This window comes from Panonychus citri, unplaced genomic scaffold (assembly GCF_014898815.1).
Source record: "Panonychus citri isolate SS breed McGregor unplaced genomic scaffold, ASM1489881v1 Contig00063, whole genome shotgun sequence".
Taxonomy (NCBI): Eukaryota; Metazoa; Arthropoda; class Arachnida; order Trombidiformes; family Tetranychidae; genus Panonychus; species Panonychus citri.
In genome coordinates, this window is record NW_026515468.1 from 1,479,508 (window position 1) to 1,498,173 (window position 18,666).

Sequence of the window (18,666 nt, forward strand, 5' to 3'; positions counted from 1 at the left end):
ATTAACATTGTCAATTGAATTTTCAAATCATCTTGTCACTTGGAAACTCAAATATCTTTTGTTGTTTTCACGTCAAATTGATCCAATCAAATGCAACTTGGAGTCGATACTTGGTTACCAAGGTTACCTTTTAATTGTTTCTAATTAAAATCAAGTTCAATCAATTTGTCTTTGTTTTCTACTCTCATCATCATCAATTGTTTCACATTCTGTTAACATTTAACCTCATTGACTGTTACCTTGTTCTCAATAATCAACATGGAATTTTAAGTTTGGCCTTCAACTTGTTTCCAAGTAAAAAGAGAAAACAATTAATTTTCTTTTCTCTTTTTCTGGTAAACTCTTTTGTTCTCTTCTTTTTGATTGTCGGTTAAATTATGGTGATTACCTGGATTATTAGCAGTCACAGGCCTACCCAGAAATGGTTCCTTTGTGAAGGAAAAAATGACCTTCGGGAAATGAAATGGCGATTGTAATGTTTTCGTGGTTACACTCATTCAACCGTTCGTGTCTCTAGGTAACTGTGTCTTCACCCAACACATGTTACTTTCCTTAACCATTGGACCTGTTTAACCTTTGACATTGTGACTTATGAGTGTCGGTTAAATTGACCTGATCTGTGAGTTGCCGCTTCTATTCACCGTAAGTATCGGAAACTTAAACAACTTTCACATTTGAATTCAATTTGATCTCCTTTTCTCTCCATCAATTACATGAACCATCTTTGCATGGTAAACATGTTACCATGAAATCCATTTGGAAACAGTTTTCAAATGACTGAAACCATGAAAGTTTCCATTTCTCTGCTTTCATTGTTAAAGGTTAAACTGCAACATTTAACAAGTGAATTGAGAGTAAAAGAAATGAGAAATCTAAGAGTGTGAGTTGACTAAATGCTCTTTTTCTTCTATTTAATTCAGGTCATAATATCAAAAAGAACAAGAGTTGAAATAAACTCAATCAATTGGATACACAAACATAATAACCTCACATTTGCGTTCTTTTCTCATTTTCATGGTGTAGAATCTGATCAACGAATAAACAGTTAAAAGTCTAAGTTTCTCAATCGAATCTTTGCTTTTCGAATATTGATCAAACCCGAAATGCCTAAGGAAGGGGGTTAATAAACTCTCTCTCTCTCTCTCTCTCTCTCTCATATTCTCTCTTCTATTCATGTTTAGATTCGAACAGGAAACTGAATAAGATCTTCCCAGTGCGCAACCTTATTTATCTCTCCCTCTCTCTCTCTCACTCTTTCCTTCCTCATCATCCAGTACATCACTGAGATTGTCTTCATCATCATCACATCACCATCTCCAACATCACCACCATCTCTCTCCTCTCGTCATTTTATCTCAGTGATATTAACCTTATTATTATTTCATCTCTACTATTCTGGTATATAAACATCAAGTGTTTAATACACAATTTGGTAAACAATTAAAATTTAGAATCAACAGAAAACTAGTCATCGAGATTAACGTGAACACAGAGGAATAACAAACTCCCAGGTTTACTCTTGCAACCCTTTTATTCAAGGTACGTTTTTATCTTGATCATTTTCTTTCATCGCTCATTAGATTAATTTAACTGTTCTATTAATACCATTACTATTATTCTCATTATCCTGTTACTATTAACCAACAATTCAACTAATGATTTCCTTATCATCCAATTCTAATAACAATCTAACCTTTTACAATGTTTACAAATCTCTCTCTCTCTCTCCCATGAATCAACCTTTTTTCTGTTGCCTCTCTACCCTGACTTTAACCATCAATCACTTTGCTCTTTTTACCACCAACAACAAATCAACCAAGAAATAGTAATTTACCTTAAAATAGATAATTTAACTGACAATTAGATTCAAATACACCAACAATCGACTCAATTATTACATGTGTGTATTTATTTGTCTAATTGTGTTTTGAGAATCAATGACAGAATCAAAACAAGACTCTTTGTTTCCTCTATTTCTTTTTTTTTCATGGAAACAATGAGTTCGATTTAATTGTCAGTGATTCCATGTGATTTAGAAATTAACTGACAATTAAACCATCACAAACTTCGGTGTTTATTATTTTGTCATTCTCGGTGAATTGAAAAAGATCTTGATTGATTCAGTTAATAGGAATTGAAGATTCATGTTATTTTAGGAAAAAAGAGCAACAAGAAGCATTTTTTTAGTCGATTTCTTCGGAAGAAATTCTTGAATTATAATCTCATCCAAAAAAAATATGAATCAATCTGATTAATTAGAAAATAATCAAATTCTAATTAGACTAGCATTCTCAATGTTTATTAAAAACATTCGGCAACCGAGAAAGAATATTTATCATGATGAGAATATTCTGGTTTGGAAAATCACCAAAAAGCTTCATTTTCAGAGTTCTACTCATGATACTTCATATTATCTTCACCATCTTACCTTTTTCTCTCTCTTTCTCTAAATATCATCATCATTTCAATTGAATAAATTTTCTTCTTTCATTCTTTTCTATTCAACAGTTGCCTGGAAATTATTTGATTGAATACAAAAGCAATAAACTAAATCAATCGAATTGAATTTGAATCAAATTAAACTGAGGGAGAAGGAGATTCAACCATCACTTTGTAACAAAGCATTTTGGTAGCATCAGATTGCAATGGATGTTAAATTATTGAAACAATCAACCTGATTATCATCAATTGAAACAACAAGAACAAAACATAAATAATAATCAAGATTGAAAGCATTGGGTCGTTTACGGAAGAGCTGAAGTTGCTGAAGAAGAGAATAAGTCAGAGAGAGAGAGAGAAAGAGAGGGAGAAAGGTGAGAGAGAGAGAGAGACTGAAACAAATATCCAATTATCCGAGGAACATCCGATTGGACTGTTCATTCAATTCAAGGTAAATTCATTTAATTCATTCTTATCATATGAATTACATAAATTCAATTGCCTTTTAACTCATTGAGATTTTTTTCTCTCTTATTTTTTCTCATTCTAATTACTATCATTCAGGCCTACTACACTTCCCTTTCCTTTCCTTTTCTTCCCTTCTCCTCTCGTCATCATCTCCCTCCCTTTCACTATCTCTCTCTCTCTCTCACTTGCTTAATTTCTCCCTATTCTCCTCCTTCTTCATTTCTGTTTCAATCTCTTAATGGGAACTAGTTGTAGCTCGTTAAAAAAGGAAGATAGACACAAATCCTCAGTTGATTCTGGGTAAGTTGTAGTTAATTAACAACTTTCTTAGTTATCTATCAATTAATCATTTCAATTTCATAAATCATATTTAGATTATTAATCTAATTGCTGTCATTTATCTAATTGTTTAGGCCTCCAACGATTGAAGAAAGGCGATGTTCTAATAAGTTGAACGACAATTATCCAAATAATGATTTACATAAAGACTTGTCTGCAGGGTCATCATCAGATGACACCAAGAAAGGTCAATCATCATCTGAACTGCATCTTGCCCGACAATCATCTAATATTAACAGTAAGTCCATCCAACTGTCAGAACTTTATAGATAATTGAACGTATCAATACTCTCACCACAGAACTGATTTAATTTTATTCGGTATCCTAATCGTATCAATGATCAATTCTTGTATTTTTTTTCTTAGATGACAACCGTCTTTACGCTCCATCAGTTACTCCATCGCCACTTCCATCGTCCCAAACACCGTCACCTTACACTACCCCATCAGCCAACAAACAGTTATCAATAACATCATCAGGATTACCTAATCTTGGGATATTTTCCAATGTGATCAGAAACTTATTAATTGGACAAAAAGTGTCCACTCCAAGACTGTCACTTAATAAACAACTGGCTGTTTATCTTGTGTCAAACAATTTAGGTAAATGTTGATCATCATAAAATGATTAATCTCTTGATTGCTCCCGACATTGTGTAATATTTGTTTTCTTTTTTTTTCCTTTGATTCTGAACAATTAGCTCGATATGATTCAGTTGTGAACAAACTGATTGAATCCATTAAAAATCAGCCTCTTTTCAAAGGCTATGAAATACGTTATTACAACTTTAATCTAGATCATCTTTATATCTATGATGATGATCATCGTTATAAAGAAATATGTCTCAACAGTCTTGAATATCTTAGAGAAAGAGGAAGATTAATACCACTGGTGAGTAGAGATCAACATGATTCCATGATAAACATTAGGTTTTCCATGTCATTTATTGACCTCTTATTCTTGTTCTCCCTTCTTATTTCAGATTATTTTAGATGGAGAACCAGAAAAAAGGTTATTACCCAGAACTATTGATGAATCAATTTTTAATCAGGTGATTGCTCAGTGTGATGAATCAACCAAACAGCTAATTGAGAAATGGTATTATAAAGATTCAAATCAGGAGCCAACCAGTTATGTGCTTCACCCAATCAGCAAACATTTACCTTGTTTCAAGAGCCATTCGTCAGACGAGAGGAAAAAAGCTCTTGAAAGTTGGTATAATGAATCCAAGGTGATAATTGACGTTCTATTGAATGAAACCAATCGAAAGACCAACGAAGATTTAATTACATCGATAATTTGTGAAGAAATCAAATTTATAGCTGATGATACCAATGGAATGAACAAGAATACTTTGTTAATTCGTTTGGCACAATTAGCCCAATTTTCATCTAGTTCTCAAAGTGGAATGAATAAAATTGAGGATAATATCTCAACGAATCGTAAACTTCTTGCTCCGGCGGGAAGCGCTGATCTTGACCAAGTTGCAGTTGATACTGAGATCACTAATTTCTTTGGTGAAAATTTCAAAAAATTAGCTGAATTAGCTATTGAGGAAGAGTTTGCTGCTGATTCAATTAAAAAGTTCTCAGAGATTGATAACAATTTATTCATTGAATTAGTTCATCAAAATAATCATCGTCATTCTTTGGATAAACATTATATTGGTAGAGAGTCTTTTTTACAGCAAATACAATTTTACATTTGCTCACCTTCACGAACACCACTAATCATCCATGGACCAAGAGGATCGGGCAAATCATTTTTACTCTCTCGTGCGTCTTTTAATTGTAGCTACTGGTCACCAACAACGGTCATTATTTACCGTTCAATTGGACTAACATGTGAATCTCTGACTGTTGAACAAACACTTCGAAGCATTTGTGAACAACTGTGTATGCTTTATGGGGAACATATAAGTTTCGCTTCTGAAATCGCTTTGAGACCAAAAGAGACATTAATCAAATTATTATCTAAAGCAAACGAGGAGAGACCGCTAGCAATCATTATCGATGGTGTTGATCAATTTGCTGATTATAATTGGATTAAATTTGAAGTTTGGTTGCATGATGAGCTTCCTGCTTTCGTAAAAGTTATTCTTGCCATGACGAATGATAATTGTTTGGATAAATTTAAATCTATTGGAAAAGTCGAGTGTTTAGATATTTCTAGTATCACTTTAAATGAAATGGAGCGAATCTTAGATGTCACCTTACAAAGTAAATCAAGAAAAATCAGTGAAACCCAAAGGGAATTTGCATGTAAGCAAATGAAAGAAGTGGGCACACCTTTTTACGCACAAGTTTTATCTCTCAGACTGTCAGAAATACAATCAACTACTCATCCTGATGAAATAAATGATATTGGAAACATTGAATCAACTATACTCTCATTCATAAATCAACTCGGTCATATTATTGAACCTCCCTTGATGGCAGCCATAATAACAACACTTTCCTCAACAAGATATGGTATATCTGATGCCGAGGTGATGGACATTATTTTCAAGAGTCAATCATTACGAGATTTATTTTACACACCAAATGTATCCTCCTTTCCATATTCATTCTGGTCTCTGATACGTTTCAAGTTATCACATTTTATCACAACCAAATCGGACGATTCATTGATTAACTTCAAAACTCGTCAAATTGCAACGATCGTTGGTAAATATACCCAAAAGTGGAAAGATGTCACTCGATTGAGTCAAGACGAAATGTTGAACTATTTCAACATTAATCCTGATGATTTACTCGCAAGTCAACATTTCTTAGGGGGCGAAGCTTTAACAAACCAATGGCCCAATCGTAGAAAAGCTCAAGAATTGGGTTACCTGAAGATGAATTTGAATGTAGATGATTTATCTTCATTCGTTGAAAACTATTGTCTCAATTTGAAATGGATTTGTTTTAAATTGCTGGTATGTGATCCTTTCCAATTACTGGAGGATTTAGAACTTGTCAAATCAATTTGGAGGAAAAGATCTCAACCATTAGATGGGATAACTAATAGTGATAATAATGTTAAACAAGAAAATGTCGAAAAATTTTCAAGTGATCTCTCAATTCTCATTCACACCATCATGATCTCAGCTTATCCTCTCCGATACCATGGATTGCAAGTTATCTCACAAATCTACTCTCGACTCAACTCATTTCTAGGTGAACCAATAAACAATCAACATTCAACTTGTTCCTCTTCACCTCCACCATTAACATCCACCTCCGACAAAGTGAGCGATTTGGCTAAAAAATATCCAAAGGCTGCCAATATTGTGGTGTCATGTAAAAAACCATTCGTACCAAGTTTATTGCCTCTGAATACTCAATTTATGGCAGTTAAAAGCAATATTTTTGCTGATGAGACTAATGAATCAGGTACTTCAACGATCAATTCTGGACAATCAGGATCTGGTGATGGTTTAATTGAGGAAAGTTTTTACCAATATGATCAAATCTTTCTAATTAAAGGAAACGATGCTCATGTAATCACACTTTCAACTGGTCGAGGAGAAATAAGTGTTTGGAATATTGCCAAATCGAAACCTATTCGTGTTTTGAATGGAATCAATCAACCCAAAGATTTACGAATGATTGATCAATATCGAGCTGTTGTTCTCTGTAATCGTGATTTAAGAATCTATAATCTAGACGAAGGATCGCTGGTAATCAAATTAAAAGGAGTCATGAATCAAAAGATGCCCTTTTTTGGGCTTCACAGTGACAATTATCTTGTTGCTTTATCACGTAATCGAATGTATGTTAATATGCAAAGTCTTAAAACCGGAGATTTAGAGACAACATTTAAAGTCGGCGAGGATCGATTCCTTAATAGTCTTCTTGTCAGTGCCAATGGGAATATTTGTGTTTGCGGTGATGAAACTCAGAAGCCTTTCCCTCTTCTTGTTTGGGATTTGATTAATCGTAAACTCATTTACGATCTGAGGATTCCTCACCATGAATTTATCACGAAATTGTCTGCAATTAGTGATGATGGACATTATGTAGTCTGTGTGAGCAAGGTAATCAATCAATGTTCATCTTATAGATAATTCAATTCTCATCTAATCTGATGTTTTTTTTTGTCTTTAGGAACTCAACTCTACTTCACCAAATTTCATCATAGTCTACGATCTTCAGAGTGGTACATTATTCAAAAAATGGAAACCTGATTGTAACACTGTTAGCATAACAATTTCATCAAGTGCTTCGTGCGTAATTAATTGTACGGAAACAGCTCTCATTTTGGTGTGGGATCTTTCAACTGGAGCTAAAGGTAATCAAATGAATTTCCTTGTGACAGAAATTCAGATCATGTTGACATTTTTTATTTAACTAATTTGTTCTCTCACTGACTCTAGACTCACTCTTCAGGGTCATATCGCCTCTGTAGATATATTACAAGTTGATGAGAAAGGAAAAACTTTACTTTCTTATGACTCAACCGGAAAAGATTTAAGTATTAGGCTTTGGGATTTGGAAAATGGTAAGAAAATTTTATCGACCTGTTAATCTTACTGAATAATACATAATCTTATCTAATCTTCATCTTCTTGTCAGGTTCCTGTTTAGCTGTTTTTACACCTGATCAGCCACTGAGCTGCTGTCAATTATCTCGTAATGGTAAAAGTGTTGTCGTTTGTTTAACTGATTCACCAAAACTTCACACTTTGATCCTTTGTCACAATTCAACACCAGAAGATGAAGTTTCTTCACTGGAATCATCTACCTATGGATCCCCTGACAAGGAATATCAAGAGTTTGATCTTTCAAATGATGCTTAAAATTCAGCAAATTAAGTTTACTCCTCAACTCCAGGCTCCTTTTCACCTTTTGTCAAGTTAATCTGATTACCCACCAAGCATCATGAATGAATCAAAATGAATATTACATCTTTCAAGGCTTTTCATTGACCTTTCATGCACTTTTTTCACTTATCATCTCAATCATCATGAATTTATAGCATTTGAAAAGAGTAAAAAAGACGATTCGTCAAAATTGTCACTTCTTTTTTCTTCTCATCATTTATCAATTTCAATTCTAGACTTGAAATTAGTTCAAAAATCACCATAACATATACATGATCCTTCAGAGGAGCTCATCCTTTTTTCGTCTCTCTATTAATAACTTGAGTTATTCATTCATTAATAATAATAACCTCTCGATTTCTGTTGACTGGATGGAGATAAAACTGTGCTCCAATTTATCATCATTTTCTTATCATAATCAAAGCCAATCACCATCATCATTGTCCAAATTACCAAATGTAATCAACCAGCTCCTCACCTGAACCTCAAACAAGTGTGATGATCATCCGACTTAATAACATCTAATCATATCCATACAACTCAAATGGTGGATCAAATCAAATCAAATACAAAGCTACAAGTAGTTAACTAAATGATAAAATGTATAAGCATGCAACTGATCACAATTGATTTATATTATAAACATTTCAATTGTAAATATCTAATAATAAGTAATTATGAAATATTGCTTGAAAACAAAACAACCAAATGAAATTGTAATCGAAACAAAATTGATTAAGATAATTGTTATGATTATTAATAAGCCGAACTTTAATCCTATCATGAGATGCAAGCGTTGAACAAATGATTAATGAAATTGACTATCACAATCAGTTAATCAATATGAGACCATAATGAAATGAGATGATTTTCAAAGTCCAATCCTCTTGAAACAATTTCCATCTCATTGAATCAGATCAATGGTAAAGGTCAATCAAAGCAAAAGTTGTTTGGGCTCAGAGCACTTACTCCACCTCCCAGTTACCTGTTCTTTACCTAATCTATTAATGAGAATTTTAATTGATGATGATAATGAAACTAATGATGACGCAAGTCATGAATTTACACTCAGACTCACTTGGAACATGATATTTCCACTTTTCATCTTCCTTTTCTTCATCATCCACGCGTCCTCTGGTGGACTTTAGTCAGTTAGATGATCAAATTTGACCTTCTCACTTGATATATTGAGTCTCTCTCTCTCTCTGTGAAATATTGTATTAACTTTAAACGATCAATTTACCTCGAGTTAATTTTGATTCCTTTTTGTTACCTTATTGTTATGAGAACGAGAAAAACTTGATTCGTCTCAATATTGTCTCTCTTTTTTTCCTCTGTTTGTTTTGGTTTCTTTTTGCTCTCTCTTGATCACAGCTGATTGAAGATGTTAGTTGTTACTTCAAAAGCTGAACTTAATTCCGCTCTCAAGGATCGTCGAAGTGGTAAATATATCGGTCTAGTGCCGACAATGGGCGCTCTTCATGCTGGTCATCTTAAATTGGTTCGGGAGGCTCGTGATGAATGTGACACTGTCGTTGTGACCATTTTTGTTAACCCGACACAATTTGCTCCACATGAAGATTTTGACAAATATCCTCGAACTTTCAATCGAGATCGAGAACAACTGGACTCTATTGGTGTTGACATTTTGTTCGCCCCAAGTGTCGATGTGATTTACGCAAACGGTAAAGATCAATGTACCAAAGTGATTCTACCCGATGAATATACGAAAATACTTTGCGGTAAATCGAGGCCTCACTTTTTCGACGGAGTGGCCCAAGTTTGTAATATACTCTTTAATCTGGTTAGACCTAATTTCGCATTTTTCGGGGAAAAAGACCGACAACAAATCACAATTATTCGTAAAATGGTGAAAGATCTTCACATGAACATCGAAATCATCGGTGTACCAACAGTTCGGGACTCGAATGGCTTGGCACTTTCATCTAGGAATCAATATCTTTCCAGTGAACGATTAACATTAGCATCTAATCTGTTCAAGATGATGGAGAGAATCGCAATGGAAATTAAATCAGGAGATCATAATTATGCCAAATTGTGTTCGCAGGCAACCCAACAATTAACAGCCGATGGTTTTCAAGTTGATTACTTTGAAATTCGCAACCTTCAAGATTTATCAACCAATCTGTCAAACGATATTTGTATTTTCGCTGCCGCTTGGCTCGATGGGACTCGATTAATTGACAACTACTCACTTCCGAGTTTCAATGGACATGATAGTTGTGATTGATGACAATCTTCAATGCAAATCATTGCAATCAAATACAAATGAAAAGCTGATTCGCCTTGGGGGCAAATTATTCAGTTTCCATTAGAACCGTCCGATCAAAAATTATCACAACAACTTGATTGTCTTTAAATTTATATCATTGCTTATTCATGGTTTTATTTGAAGTTATTGAATTTGCTGACTTTTTAAAATATTGCAACTTAAAAAGCAGACCAATACTAATAATTAATATATTAATAATTCGTGTTAATAAATATCTTTGAATGTTATTGTTTCTTTGCTCTTTTTGACATCAGTATGAAAAATAAACTCGGAAACATGTAGCGTAATATTATGGCTAATTTGTGGCTTAACGGTGACATAATTAACTCTTTTCTTTGTTGATAAATTGCCAGTGCGATTTCATCGGCAACGACATTCGGATCCATGCCCGAGGCGGTTGTTTCGTCCATTTTATTATAAAGAGATCCATCGGACGAAAGTGCATTAACTGAAAGGTTGGTCTTTATGTAGCCCGGATTAACGGTAATTACATTGATCTCTGGTCTGACGGAAGATAATTCAGCTCGAAGGCAATCGATAAAGGCTTGGAAGGCATGTTTGGAAGCAGAATAGGCCGATCTGTAGGGAATACTGATCTGAGATTGCACACTCCCGACTCCGACGATTGTCCCTTTACCGACACTCACAAAATGCTCTGTTATTGCTGTTGGAATATTATGTAAATGAACAAGATGTAATTAGTAAGTTTTTCATTGAAAATCACCACGAACTGAATTCAATTTTGATTTCGTTTATGGTGTTGAGCAACTGTTGTTAAGAATTACCTTTGATCACTTCAATTTGTCCAAAGTAATTAACAGTCATCAAGCTCTGATAAACAGTAGAATCGGTGGACATTATTGTTCCTCTGTAACTTATACCAGCATTATTGATTAGAATGTCGACTTTTCCGTGTATACTAATTGCTGATTGGGCAATTTGACGAATATCTTGAATCTTTGTCAGATCCAATTTCAACGGAATTGGACGGAATCCCTCGGGATATAATTCGACCAGTTCATCTCTGAGCGCAGTCAATTTCTCAACGTTTCGAGCTGCAATGATCAATTTAGCTCCAAACCTGTGGAAAACTCTAGCTAAGGCTATCAGAGAAATTAGATAATTAGATTTGAATTAAATCATAAACGAAACAAGGTAATGGAAACTCACCTTCCCCAAGGCCTGAAGAAGCTCCAGTGATGATGATCACTTTTCCTTTGAAACTTTCCTTGTATCGCAATTTGGCAAATTTGTGAGTTAAAACATAAATTAACCAGGAAAATGATGAAACCGGAAGAAGCCAATGTAGTTGATTGAATATTGACATGATTTAGTTAATTCTGTCGAATAAACAACCGAAAAGAGTACAAATGTCAACGGGCAAAAGAGAAAACAAATCAACAGAATTTGTCAAAAGAATGTAAACAAACAGAGATGAGGAAGCAAAAGGAAACCAAATGAATTACACATCACAAGATTCACTTACCTTTTAGTTGATTACTTGAAATTAACTTGATTGTCGCGATTGAAGGAAAGACACAAATGTAAAATCAAATAACTGGGCGATCATTTCATCTCCATTTAAGGTGCTTTAAAACAGAAAAGGAAGCGATCCAAGAGATTATCATTTTCTCTTGTTTATCATTTGCCATCAGGAGAGAGAATGTTTTGTTTATGGGATGGGCTTCATTCGGAATCAATGGTAACGAAATCAATTGAAATTCTCAATTGACAATTGAAACAATTAAATAGTTCGTTCGCAGTTCGAGCTGTTAACAAATCGCTCAACAACTGAACGGTCAGTTTTTTTCTTTCATTCGGTTTTTCATCTCGAATTTTTTTCTTATTGTTTATCTTAAATTCAAATTGATTTTTCATTTGAAAATTTGATCTTTTCAAGTGGTAACCAGTTTATTTGTAGTTTGGATTAAGATTAAAGATTTTAATTACAAAATAATTGATTCAACGATTGAAACTATCGCTAGTTAATGACTTTGATCGGTTGACGATGTAATTTGAATAACGTAGAGATTTGAATTTGGAGGAAAATGATTAAAGTGAAAAGACCGAATTGTTGATCTAGAAACGGTTAATTGGGCTTTCGAATTGTGTATTTAACTTGTGAGAATTGTGATGGATTATCGAGATGAAATGAAGATATTGGATCATCAAAGGAATATAAATAATCAAATTTATTAACAATTGAGAGGAATGTGCATCGAAAAGAAAAGTGAAAATCCATCTGAAGGACTTGATGTAGATTAACATCATTAATTTGTTAAAATGATGGTTCCTTTTCACCGATTGTTCCCGATGCTCAAATTAAAGCTCCGTGTGTTCATGTGAGTGCCCATGTTCAGCCTCTGGCCTGCAAAGAGCAGGAGTTTCAAATTCGAAACGATATTCACACCTTGATGGTTCACTTGTTGAGATTAAAACATTGTTAAGGCCACATTTAAGGTGAACATCAACAGATCGGGCGGGACCGTTCCAACATTGAACACCGTTGCGTATCTCATTCGTGAATAACGATATTGTTCCCCTCCAGACCAGTTACTCCAAGTTCTGAAAGAGCGACGCAAAATAAATTAAATACTCGATGATAAATTCAATCAATCGAAACTTACCCGAGGTTTGTTTCACCTCCACCTGATTTTGAACGTTGCGTTGCTGTATTAAATGGACAGAATTTATAAGTATATTCTCTATCACTAAATTCGAAGCATTGACCATGAAGAGTGGCGAACTCTCGTTCTGGCCCATAATCCATCTCAAGAGAAGCTTCGATTTCTCTGATTTGATTATTTAAATTCAAAAACTTTGACTCGATTTCAGAATATTCTTGTTTGGCCTGTTTAGATTTTTCAATGATCGCTAAAGTATTAGCATCATACTCTGGGAGAGAGACATCGGCGGCAGTTGAATCTGGGTGATGTCTTTTAGGGATATTATAGGGTGGACCATGTTCTTCTTCGTTCGCTTCATCTTCACTTTCCTGTAAGTAAATTTGTAATAAGTATTATTGATTCGAGGAAAAAGTGTTACTCCAAAGTCTCACCAAAGCTTCATCAGCATTCGCATCTTCATTGTCTTCGTCTGTTCCTTCATCAGTAGCATGAGAATGATTTTCTAATTCTACATCGGGATGAGCACCAGTTTCTGGTTGTTCATTGTAAGTTGTTTCAGGCTACATGCAATCGTTAGAAAATTAAGTTCTAGATTAGTTTTTTAAATTGATCACTAATTCAGTTAGTGTAAGAATTAATTTGCAGGTTTAGTAGATTATCAGGAATCTCATGAGATGAAGAAAATAGAATCAGCACCGATTTCTGAACTTACCATTTGGTCTTTTAAGTAATATGGTTTCATTATTATCCAACCAGTTGTCGTAAATTCATCAAGAGCCATTTCCTCTTTCATATGAAGGAAAAACTGAAATTCAAGATGGATTAGATTGAGAATATAAGTTCAAGACTACAAGAGAATTACCTTAGCTTCATCAGCATCGACAACTCCATCATTATTTTGATCGAATCGAGTGAATTCTTGTAGCTCTTTGTAGTTCAATAGTCCATCGTTGTTTCTGTCCAGATCATTGAACGCAGCTTCAGCCAATAATTTTTCCTCTTCTTGAGCCTTGACCATTTCTGCTTCTTCATGAGCTTTTCTTTGAGCATCAGCTTTAGCTTTGAATTCATCAAGAACAGCTTTTTCCTCTTCTTCTACTTGCTTTTTGATGGCTTCTTTTTCTTTCTTCTCATTTTCTATTGTATCCATTTCTTTTCTAAGCTCATCTAGTCTCCTCTCATCTTCATCAACTTTATTCTTTGCATCTTTGATCAGGTTTAATCTGATTTTTGATCCCTCGCTGAACAATTCTTTTAATCGTCGAGCAGCTTCCAAAGCTTCTTTTCCTAACTCACTGCAAATGTCACTACATTTGATAGTACTATTGTATTCATCACTACCATCACAGCAATCTAAAAGAGAATATTCCAAAATAAGAAAAGTGATTGATAAATAATCTCTATAAAGCAACAGGCCGATGCAAAATGACCTACCACAGATTCCATCGTTAACACGAGATGACGGGATATCCCAAGTTTGATAGCCTAAATTTGAACAATGGAAAAGAGCATTGGGACAAGCCGGTGTACCAGGTTCATCAGATCCATCGGCACAATCACAGTAATCGTCATTGACGAAAACAAAAGGAATTGAAAGAGACCCATCAAGGCAGTTGAAGTCTTTACTTGGATCGTAAAATATTTTCTCTGAAAAATACAAAAAGTGGGTTACAATAAAACGATAGAGAAAAAAGTAATTGTTCAGTTTGTTGTATAAATCAACGTGTATCTAAAGTTAAAGAGCTTGGAAACATCAAAAACAAAATTTAAATCATAACTCTAATCATCACCTACTTTGCAAAGCAACTCCTCTTGGACGTAATACTTGAGTTGCAGTTGACCGATCCCATGTCACTGTGAGACAAAATACACTCAACAAATAAGCATTTAACAGCATGATTAAAACATTAGTTTAAACAGAAAACAATTAATTAGTATCAAAACAAAAGTTGATTAAACTAACAAACGTTGATCTTTAAAAAGACACAGACAATAAGACCAAGTCATCAAAGAACCGAAGAAATCACAGCGGAGAGAGAAGTTGCCATGGAAACGAGCGCGACATTCAAAAGTTGGTTAGTCGAAAATTGAACAAAATTATTTCAACATTTTCTGATCAACAATCAGTAAAATTTAGAGTTTAACTTAATTGTGATAAATTTCACTCAGATCGTTTGTTTATTTGATTTTTCGAACAGAAAATTTTGGAACTCTTTCTTTAATTCTTATTATTATTGTTCAATTTTCATGCTAACTATCATCTATTGTGGAATAATATTTTAGACGATCAGCTGAAAACTAATTGCTAGACTATCAAGACTAATTAGAGATCAACATAAAGTTGTGAACAATTTGAATCTCTATTCAATTTAATTGAATGTTAAATTTATTGGTCGTAATAACTTGGATTAACCTTTTGCACATCAATTATTGATTAGAGCAGTTGATTGTATTGGCAAGAGAAAATGTTTTGAAGCTTAATTGTTACATTTTATCGGAAAGAAACCTAATTTAATTAATTTTTAAATTGTAACACTGAATAACTAACATGCAAAATTAGCTAATTTACTGCGCAAGTTAATTTTTTAAAATCTGATTGCTAATTTAGTTAATCATTTGCTCGTCGACTCTTATGCCAGTTACAAACATTCACCTTCGACTAAATCATTCAATTGTGATAATTTACTGGCGATCAATAATTAATTTTAATCATATCTATTTAATACTTTAGTTAATCATCTATAGCAACAGGTAATAACAACAAATTAATTCAGTTCTCTAGTGAGCAAATTAAATCATACGAGAGGAAAACAATCCAAAGGTAAGTAATTAATCTTGAAAACAATTTAAATAAATGAATGAATGTTTTCCTTAATCATTTAATTGTTGTCAGTTTGAATGTTTTCCTTTTGTTGATTGTAACAATTACAATAGTAATTTAGGCCTCATGATAATTGAACATGTTAATTGTACCAAAACAGTTGATTGAATTTAATTATTTAATGATGATTTAAATGATAATTGATTGACTTAATTGTTTATTTAAATTAAACTTATCAACTGTTTCAATTGATTGTGAATAATTTTTTCAAATGTTTAATTTAATTTTACTTTTATTTTACTTCCTTACATTTAATTGTTTATCGTCAATGTTGATTTAATTGTTGATCTAAAATTTAGACTTTTGGTTTTAATTCTTGGTAATTAGTTGATTGTGTTAATAATATTGTGCTTCCCAGTGTTTAGATCTTTGTAACATTTCGGGATTTTATCGGTTCGTGACCTGAGCTCGTCCAAAGTATGGTAATAACGACCAACCAAAGGATTGGAAACGTTGATTCGAGTGTCAAACAATTAAATCAAATTCTGTCGATCAATTTATGTCTCGAAAACTTTTGGATTAATCCAATTAAAAGTTTTTTCCTGATAATATTAATAGTTTCCCATTTGTATCTAAATACTGAACCATTGAGATTATGGCGATTGATGAAATTAACATTGGATTACCATCAGCTCCAAGTCCCGGGTTAATTTTGTTTAATTGTGAAGATCAAAGTGATATTATCTTCAGTGTAACTCTTAATCCACCAATTAATCAAGAAGATGGATTAAAATGTGACTCTAATAAATGGAGATTTCCAGCTCATTCCTTTATCATTCAAGAATCGAGTCCATTTTTTGCTTCATTGGTTCAACAATTAAAAAACGAAAAGAAATCAAAGCCAATCGTTAATATCAATTGTCAACCGGAATTATTTCATTTACTTATGAGGTAACTAATCAATCTAATTATTTTAGCAAATTTCTAATTATTTCATCTCCATCTTTTTAATTATCAGTTATATTTACAAGAAGGAAGTTAAATTAAACTGTAGTTTCAAATGTTTGGCTTTGTTTGAAATCGCAATTAAATTTGATTTAATTGATCTCGCAGTTGTTTGTTTGTCATTGTTACAATCAAATCTAACGATTTATAATGTAATTGAGATTCTGGTTGCTCTTGATCGTTTCCAATCAGTTGAAAGGGATCCTATCAATACGTTTGACTCAAGATCCATCAACAAACCAAATGGACAGACAGTTAATCAATTACCTTCATCAATTATTGCTAATCTAATTAATTTGGAAAGTCATTTAAGCAGTTGTATTGATCAATGCTATCTGATTATCGATGAAAATGGAGACAATGTATTAGCCTCCGAATCATTGGTGTCCGTTGGTGAAAATTTACTTCGGTCTATTTTAACTCGAGATTCACTTGTTGTGACAAATGAATTGACTGTCTTCAATTGTCTTGATCGTTGGTCATCTATTCAATGTGTTAAGAGGCAAAAGGAAGTGACCATCGGAAATAAGGTTGAGATTCTAGGAAATAATATCTACCTGAGCCGTTACTTGACTATGACGCTCGAAGTATTCAAACATGGACCTTACCTGAGTGATTTATTATCGGACAAAGATAAAGAAATAATTGTCTCTAAACTATATGATGGATCAGTTCCTCTTCCTGTTCATCTTAAGCAATATCGATTAGATAAACCAAGAAAAGAAAAAAACTTCCAGAAATCACCAAGATTCACTAATTACCATGAAAATCAACGGAGTCACAACCAATTGGTCAAAAAGAGCCATCGAAATCTCAGTTTTCTAGTTGATCGAAAATCAAATTTATCATTCAAAAAGCTTCTTAATGGTTTAGGAGAGGCGATGATTTGTGTTATCCAATTACTTGATTAAAGTGATGCAGATGGAAAATCGCAGAGAGTAATTGAAATGCAGGAACAATTCATTCATGACAATCACTAAATCATCAAAAGCATAAGAAAAATAACCAGAATCTTTTATAAAACAATCGATTTTTTTTCTAAATTGATTGAAACAAAATACCATCGAGATGATTTACCTTCTCATCCTACTTACTATCAGACGGTTTCATCTCTCTCTTCATCCTCATCTTTATCTTCAACTCTTTTCCTTTTGGCATAATCTTGGTGGTGGTTTTTTACAATGTAAATGAATAAAATACTTTCAACTCCCACTGAATCTTCAGGGAAAACCTTTTGGGAAGTTCAGTAAGATAATCAACAATTTATCTTAAATTTGGCTTCATCATCTCGCCTTATCATCTCTAACATCATCAATCACACTTTCCTAATGTACCTTTGCATAGATATTCATCATCTCGAAGCATCAACATCCAATTCTTGGCAAGATCATTTTTTAAATGTCACTTTAAACAGAAACTTTCTGATTCTTGGTTCATACTCTCAGGGAAAACAATCGATATGTTAACTATTATTTCTTCAATTATGACATTTTACTGTTCAATTATCTTCTCTTCATTAAAGACATTACCCTTTAATTACAAACAATTTACAATATTTGTAAGGTGGAAAAGTCGAAGAGTATTTAAAACTAATTCCAAATCGATTAGAGTGCCAATTTCCACTAGCAAACAAGGATTAACAATTCAGTAAATTACACGAAGATTCTAATGATAATAACAATCAACTTTTGGCATTCAACTCGCTAATTGTTTGGATCACTAGTTCAGATATTAAATTACAATCAAATGGTTTGACGATAATTTCCAAAAATTTAGTCTTCCAAATCTAGTTGATATAACTCACAATCCACAGAAACTAATTGTTAACAAATAAAGAGTTAATCATAACTGTTGTATTTTTATGAA

At 33.3% G+C, this 18,666-nt stretch overlaps 5 protein-coding genes across 8 annotated transcripts; 3 read left to right on the plus strand and 2 right to left on the minus strand.

Moving 5' to 3' along the window:
* Positions 1-132: 132 nt before the first annotated feature.
* On the plus strand, positions 133-8,837 carry LOC128386007 (NACHT domain- and WD repeat-containing protein 1-like). Of its 2 annotated transcripts, XM_053344959.1 has the most exons (12): positions 133-642; positions 921-1,539; positions 2,509-2,890; positions 3,004-3,207; positions 3,321-3,484; positions 3,613-3,849; positions 3,948-4,138; positions 4,230-7,268; positions 7,339-7,521; positions 7,606-7,732; positions 7,807-7,845; positions 7,881-8,075. In XM_053344959.1, exons 4-12 carry the CDS (start codon positions 3,146-3,148, stop codon positions 7,895-7,897), a joined length of 4,059 nt encoding a protein of 1,352 aa, XP_053200934.1. In that variant the 5' UTR covers positions 133-642; positions 921-1,539; positions 2,509-2,890; positions 3,004-3,145; the 3' UTR covers positions 7,898-8,075. The 2 variants fall into 2 exon arrangements, with proteins under 2 accessions (XP_053200934.1, XP_053200933.1); XM_053344958.1 differs by having other exon boundaries at positions 7,807-8,837.
* Positions 8,838-8,987: 150 nt separating this feature from the next.
* LOC128386013 (pantothenate synthetase-like) lies at positions 8,988-10,574 on the plus strand. Its single transcript, XM_053344967.1, has one exon. It carries the CDS (start codon positions 9,439-9,441, stop codon positions 10,303-10,305), a length of 867 nt encoding a protein of 288 aa, XP_053200942.1. The 5' UTR covers positions 8,988-9,438; the 3' UTR covers positions 10,306-10,574.
* Positions 10,425-12,006, minus strand: LOC128386012 (dehydrogenase/reductase SDR family member 7B-like). Of its 2 annotated transcripts, XM_053344965.1 has the most exons (4): positions 11,834-12,006; positions 11,518-11,687; positions 11,133-11,450; positions 10,425-11,011 (listed from the first exon to the last, which is right to left on the minus strand). In XM_053344965.1, exons 2-4 carry the CDS (start codon positions 11,672-11,674, stop codon positions 10,572-10,574), a joined length of 915 nt encoding a protein of 304 aa, XP_053200940.1. In that variant the 5' UTR covers positions 11,675-11,687; positions 11,834-12,006; the 3' UTR covers positions 10,425-10,571. The 2 variants fall into 2 exon arrangements, with proteins under 2 accessions (XP_053200940.1, XP_053200941.1); XM_053344966.1 differs by lacking the exon at positions 11,834-12,006 and having other exon boundaries at positions 11,518-11,815.
* A 518-nt stretch (positions 12,007-12,524) lies between these two features.
* On the minus strand, positions 12,525-14,977 carry LOC128386009 (glucosidase 2 subunit beta-like). The gene is given in 8 exon segments (XM_053344962.1): positions 12,525-12,857; positions 12,860-12,912; positions 12,975-13,342; positions 13,406-13,534; positions 13,687-13,779; positions 13,837-14,327; positions 14,409-14,621; positions 14,769-14,977. Coding segments are annotated over 8 exon segments (1,638 nt in total). The 5' UTR covers positions 14,872-14,977; the 3' UTR covers positions 12,525-12,669.
* A 600-nt stretch (positions 14,978-15,577) lies between these two features.
* LOC128385946 (BTB/POZ domain-containing protein 1-like) lies at positions 15,578-18,633 on the plus strand. Of its 2 annotated transcripts, none has more exons than XM_053344881.1 (3): positions 15,578-15,795; positions 16,155-16,746; positions 16,814-18,633. In XM_053344881.1, exons 2-3 carry the CDS (start codon positions 16,451-16,453, stop codon positions 17,709-17,711), a joined length of 1,194 nt encoding a protein of 397 aa, XP_053200856.1. In that variant the 5' UTR covers positions 15,578-15,795; positions 16,155-16,450; the 3' UTR covers positions 17,712-18,633. The 2 variants fall into 2 exon arrangements, with proteins under 2 accessions (XP_053200856.1, XP_053200855.1); XM_053344880.1 differs by having other exon boundaries at positions 16,214-16,746.
* The last annotated feature ends 33 nt before the right edge of the window (positions 18,634-18,666 follow it).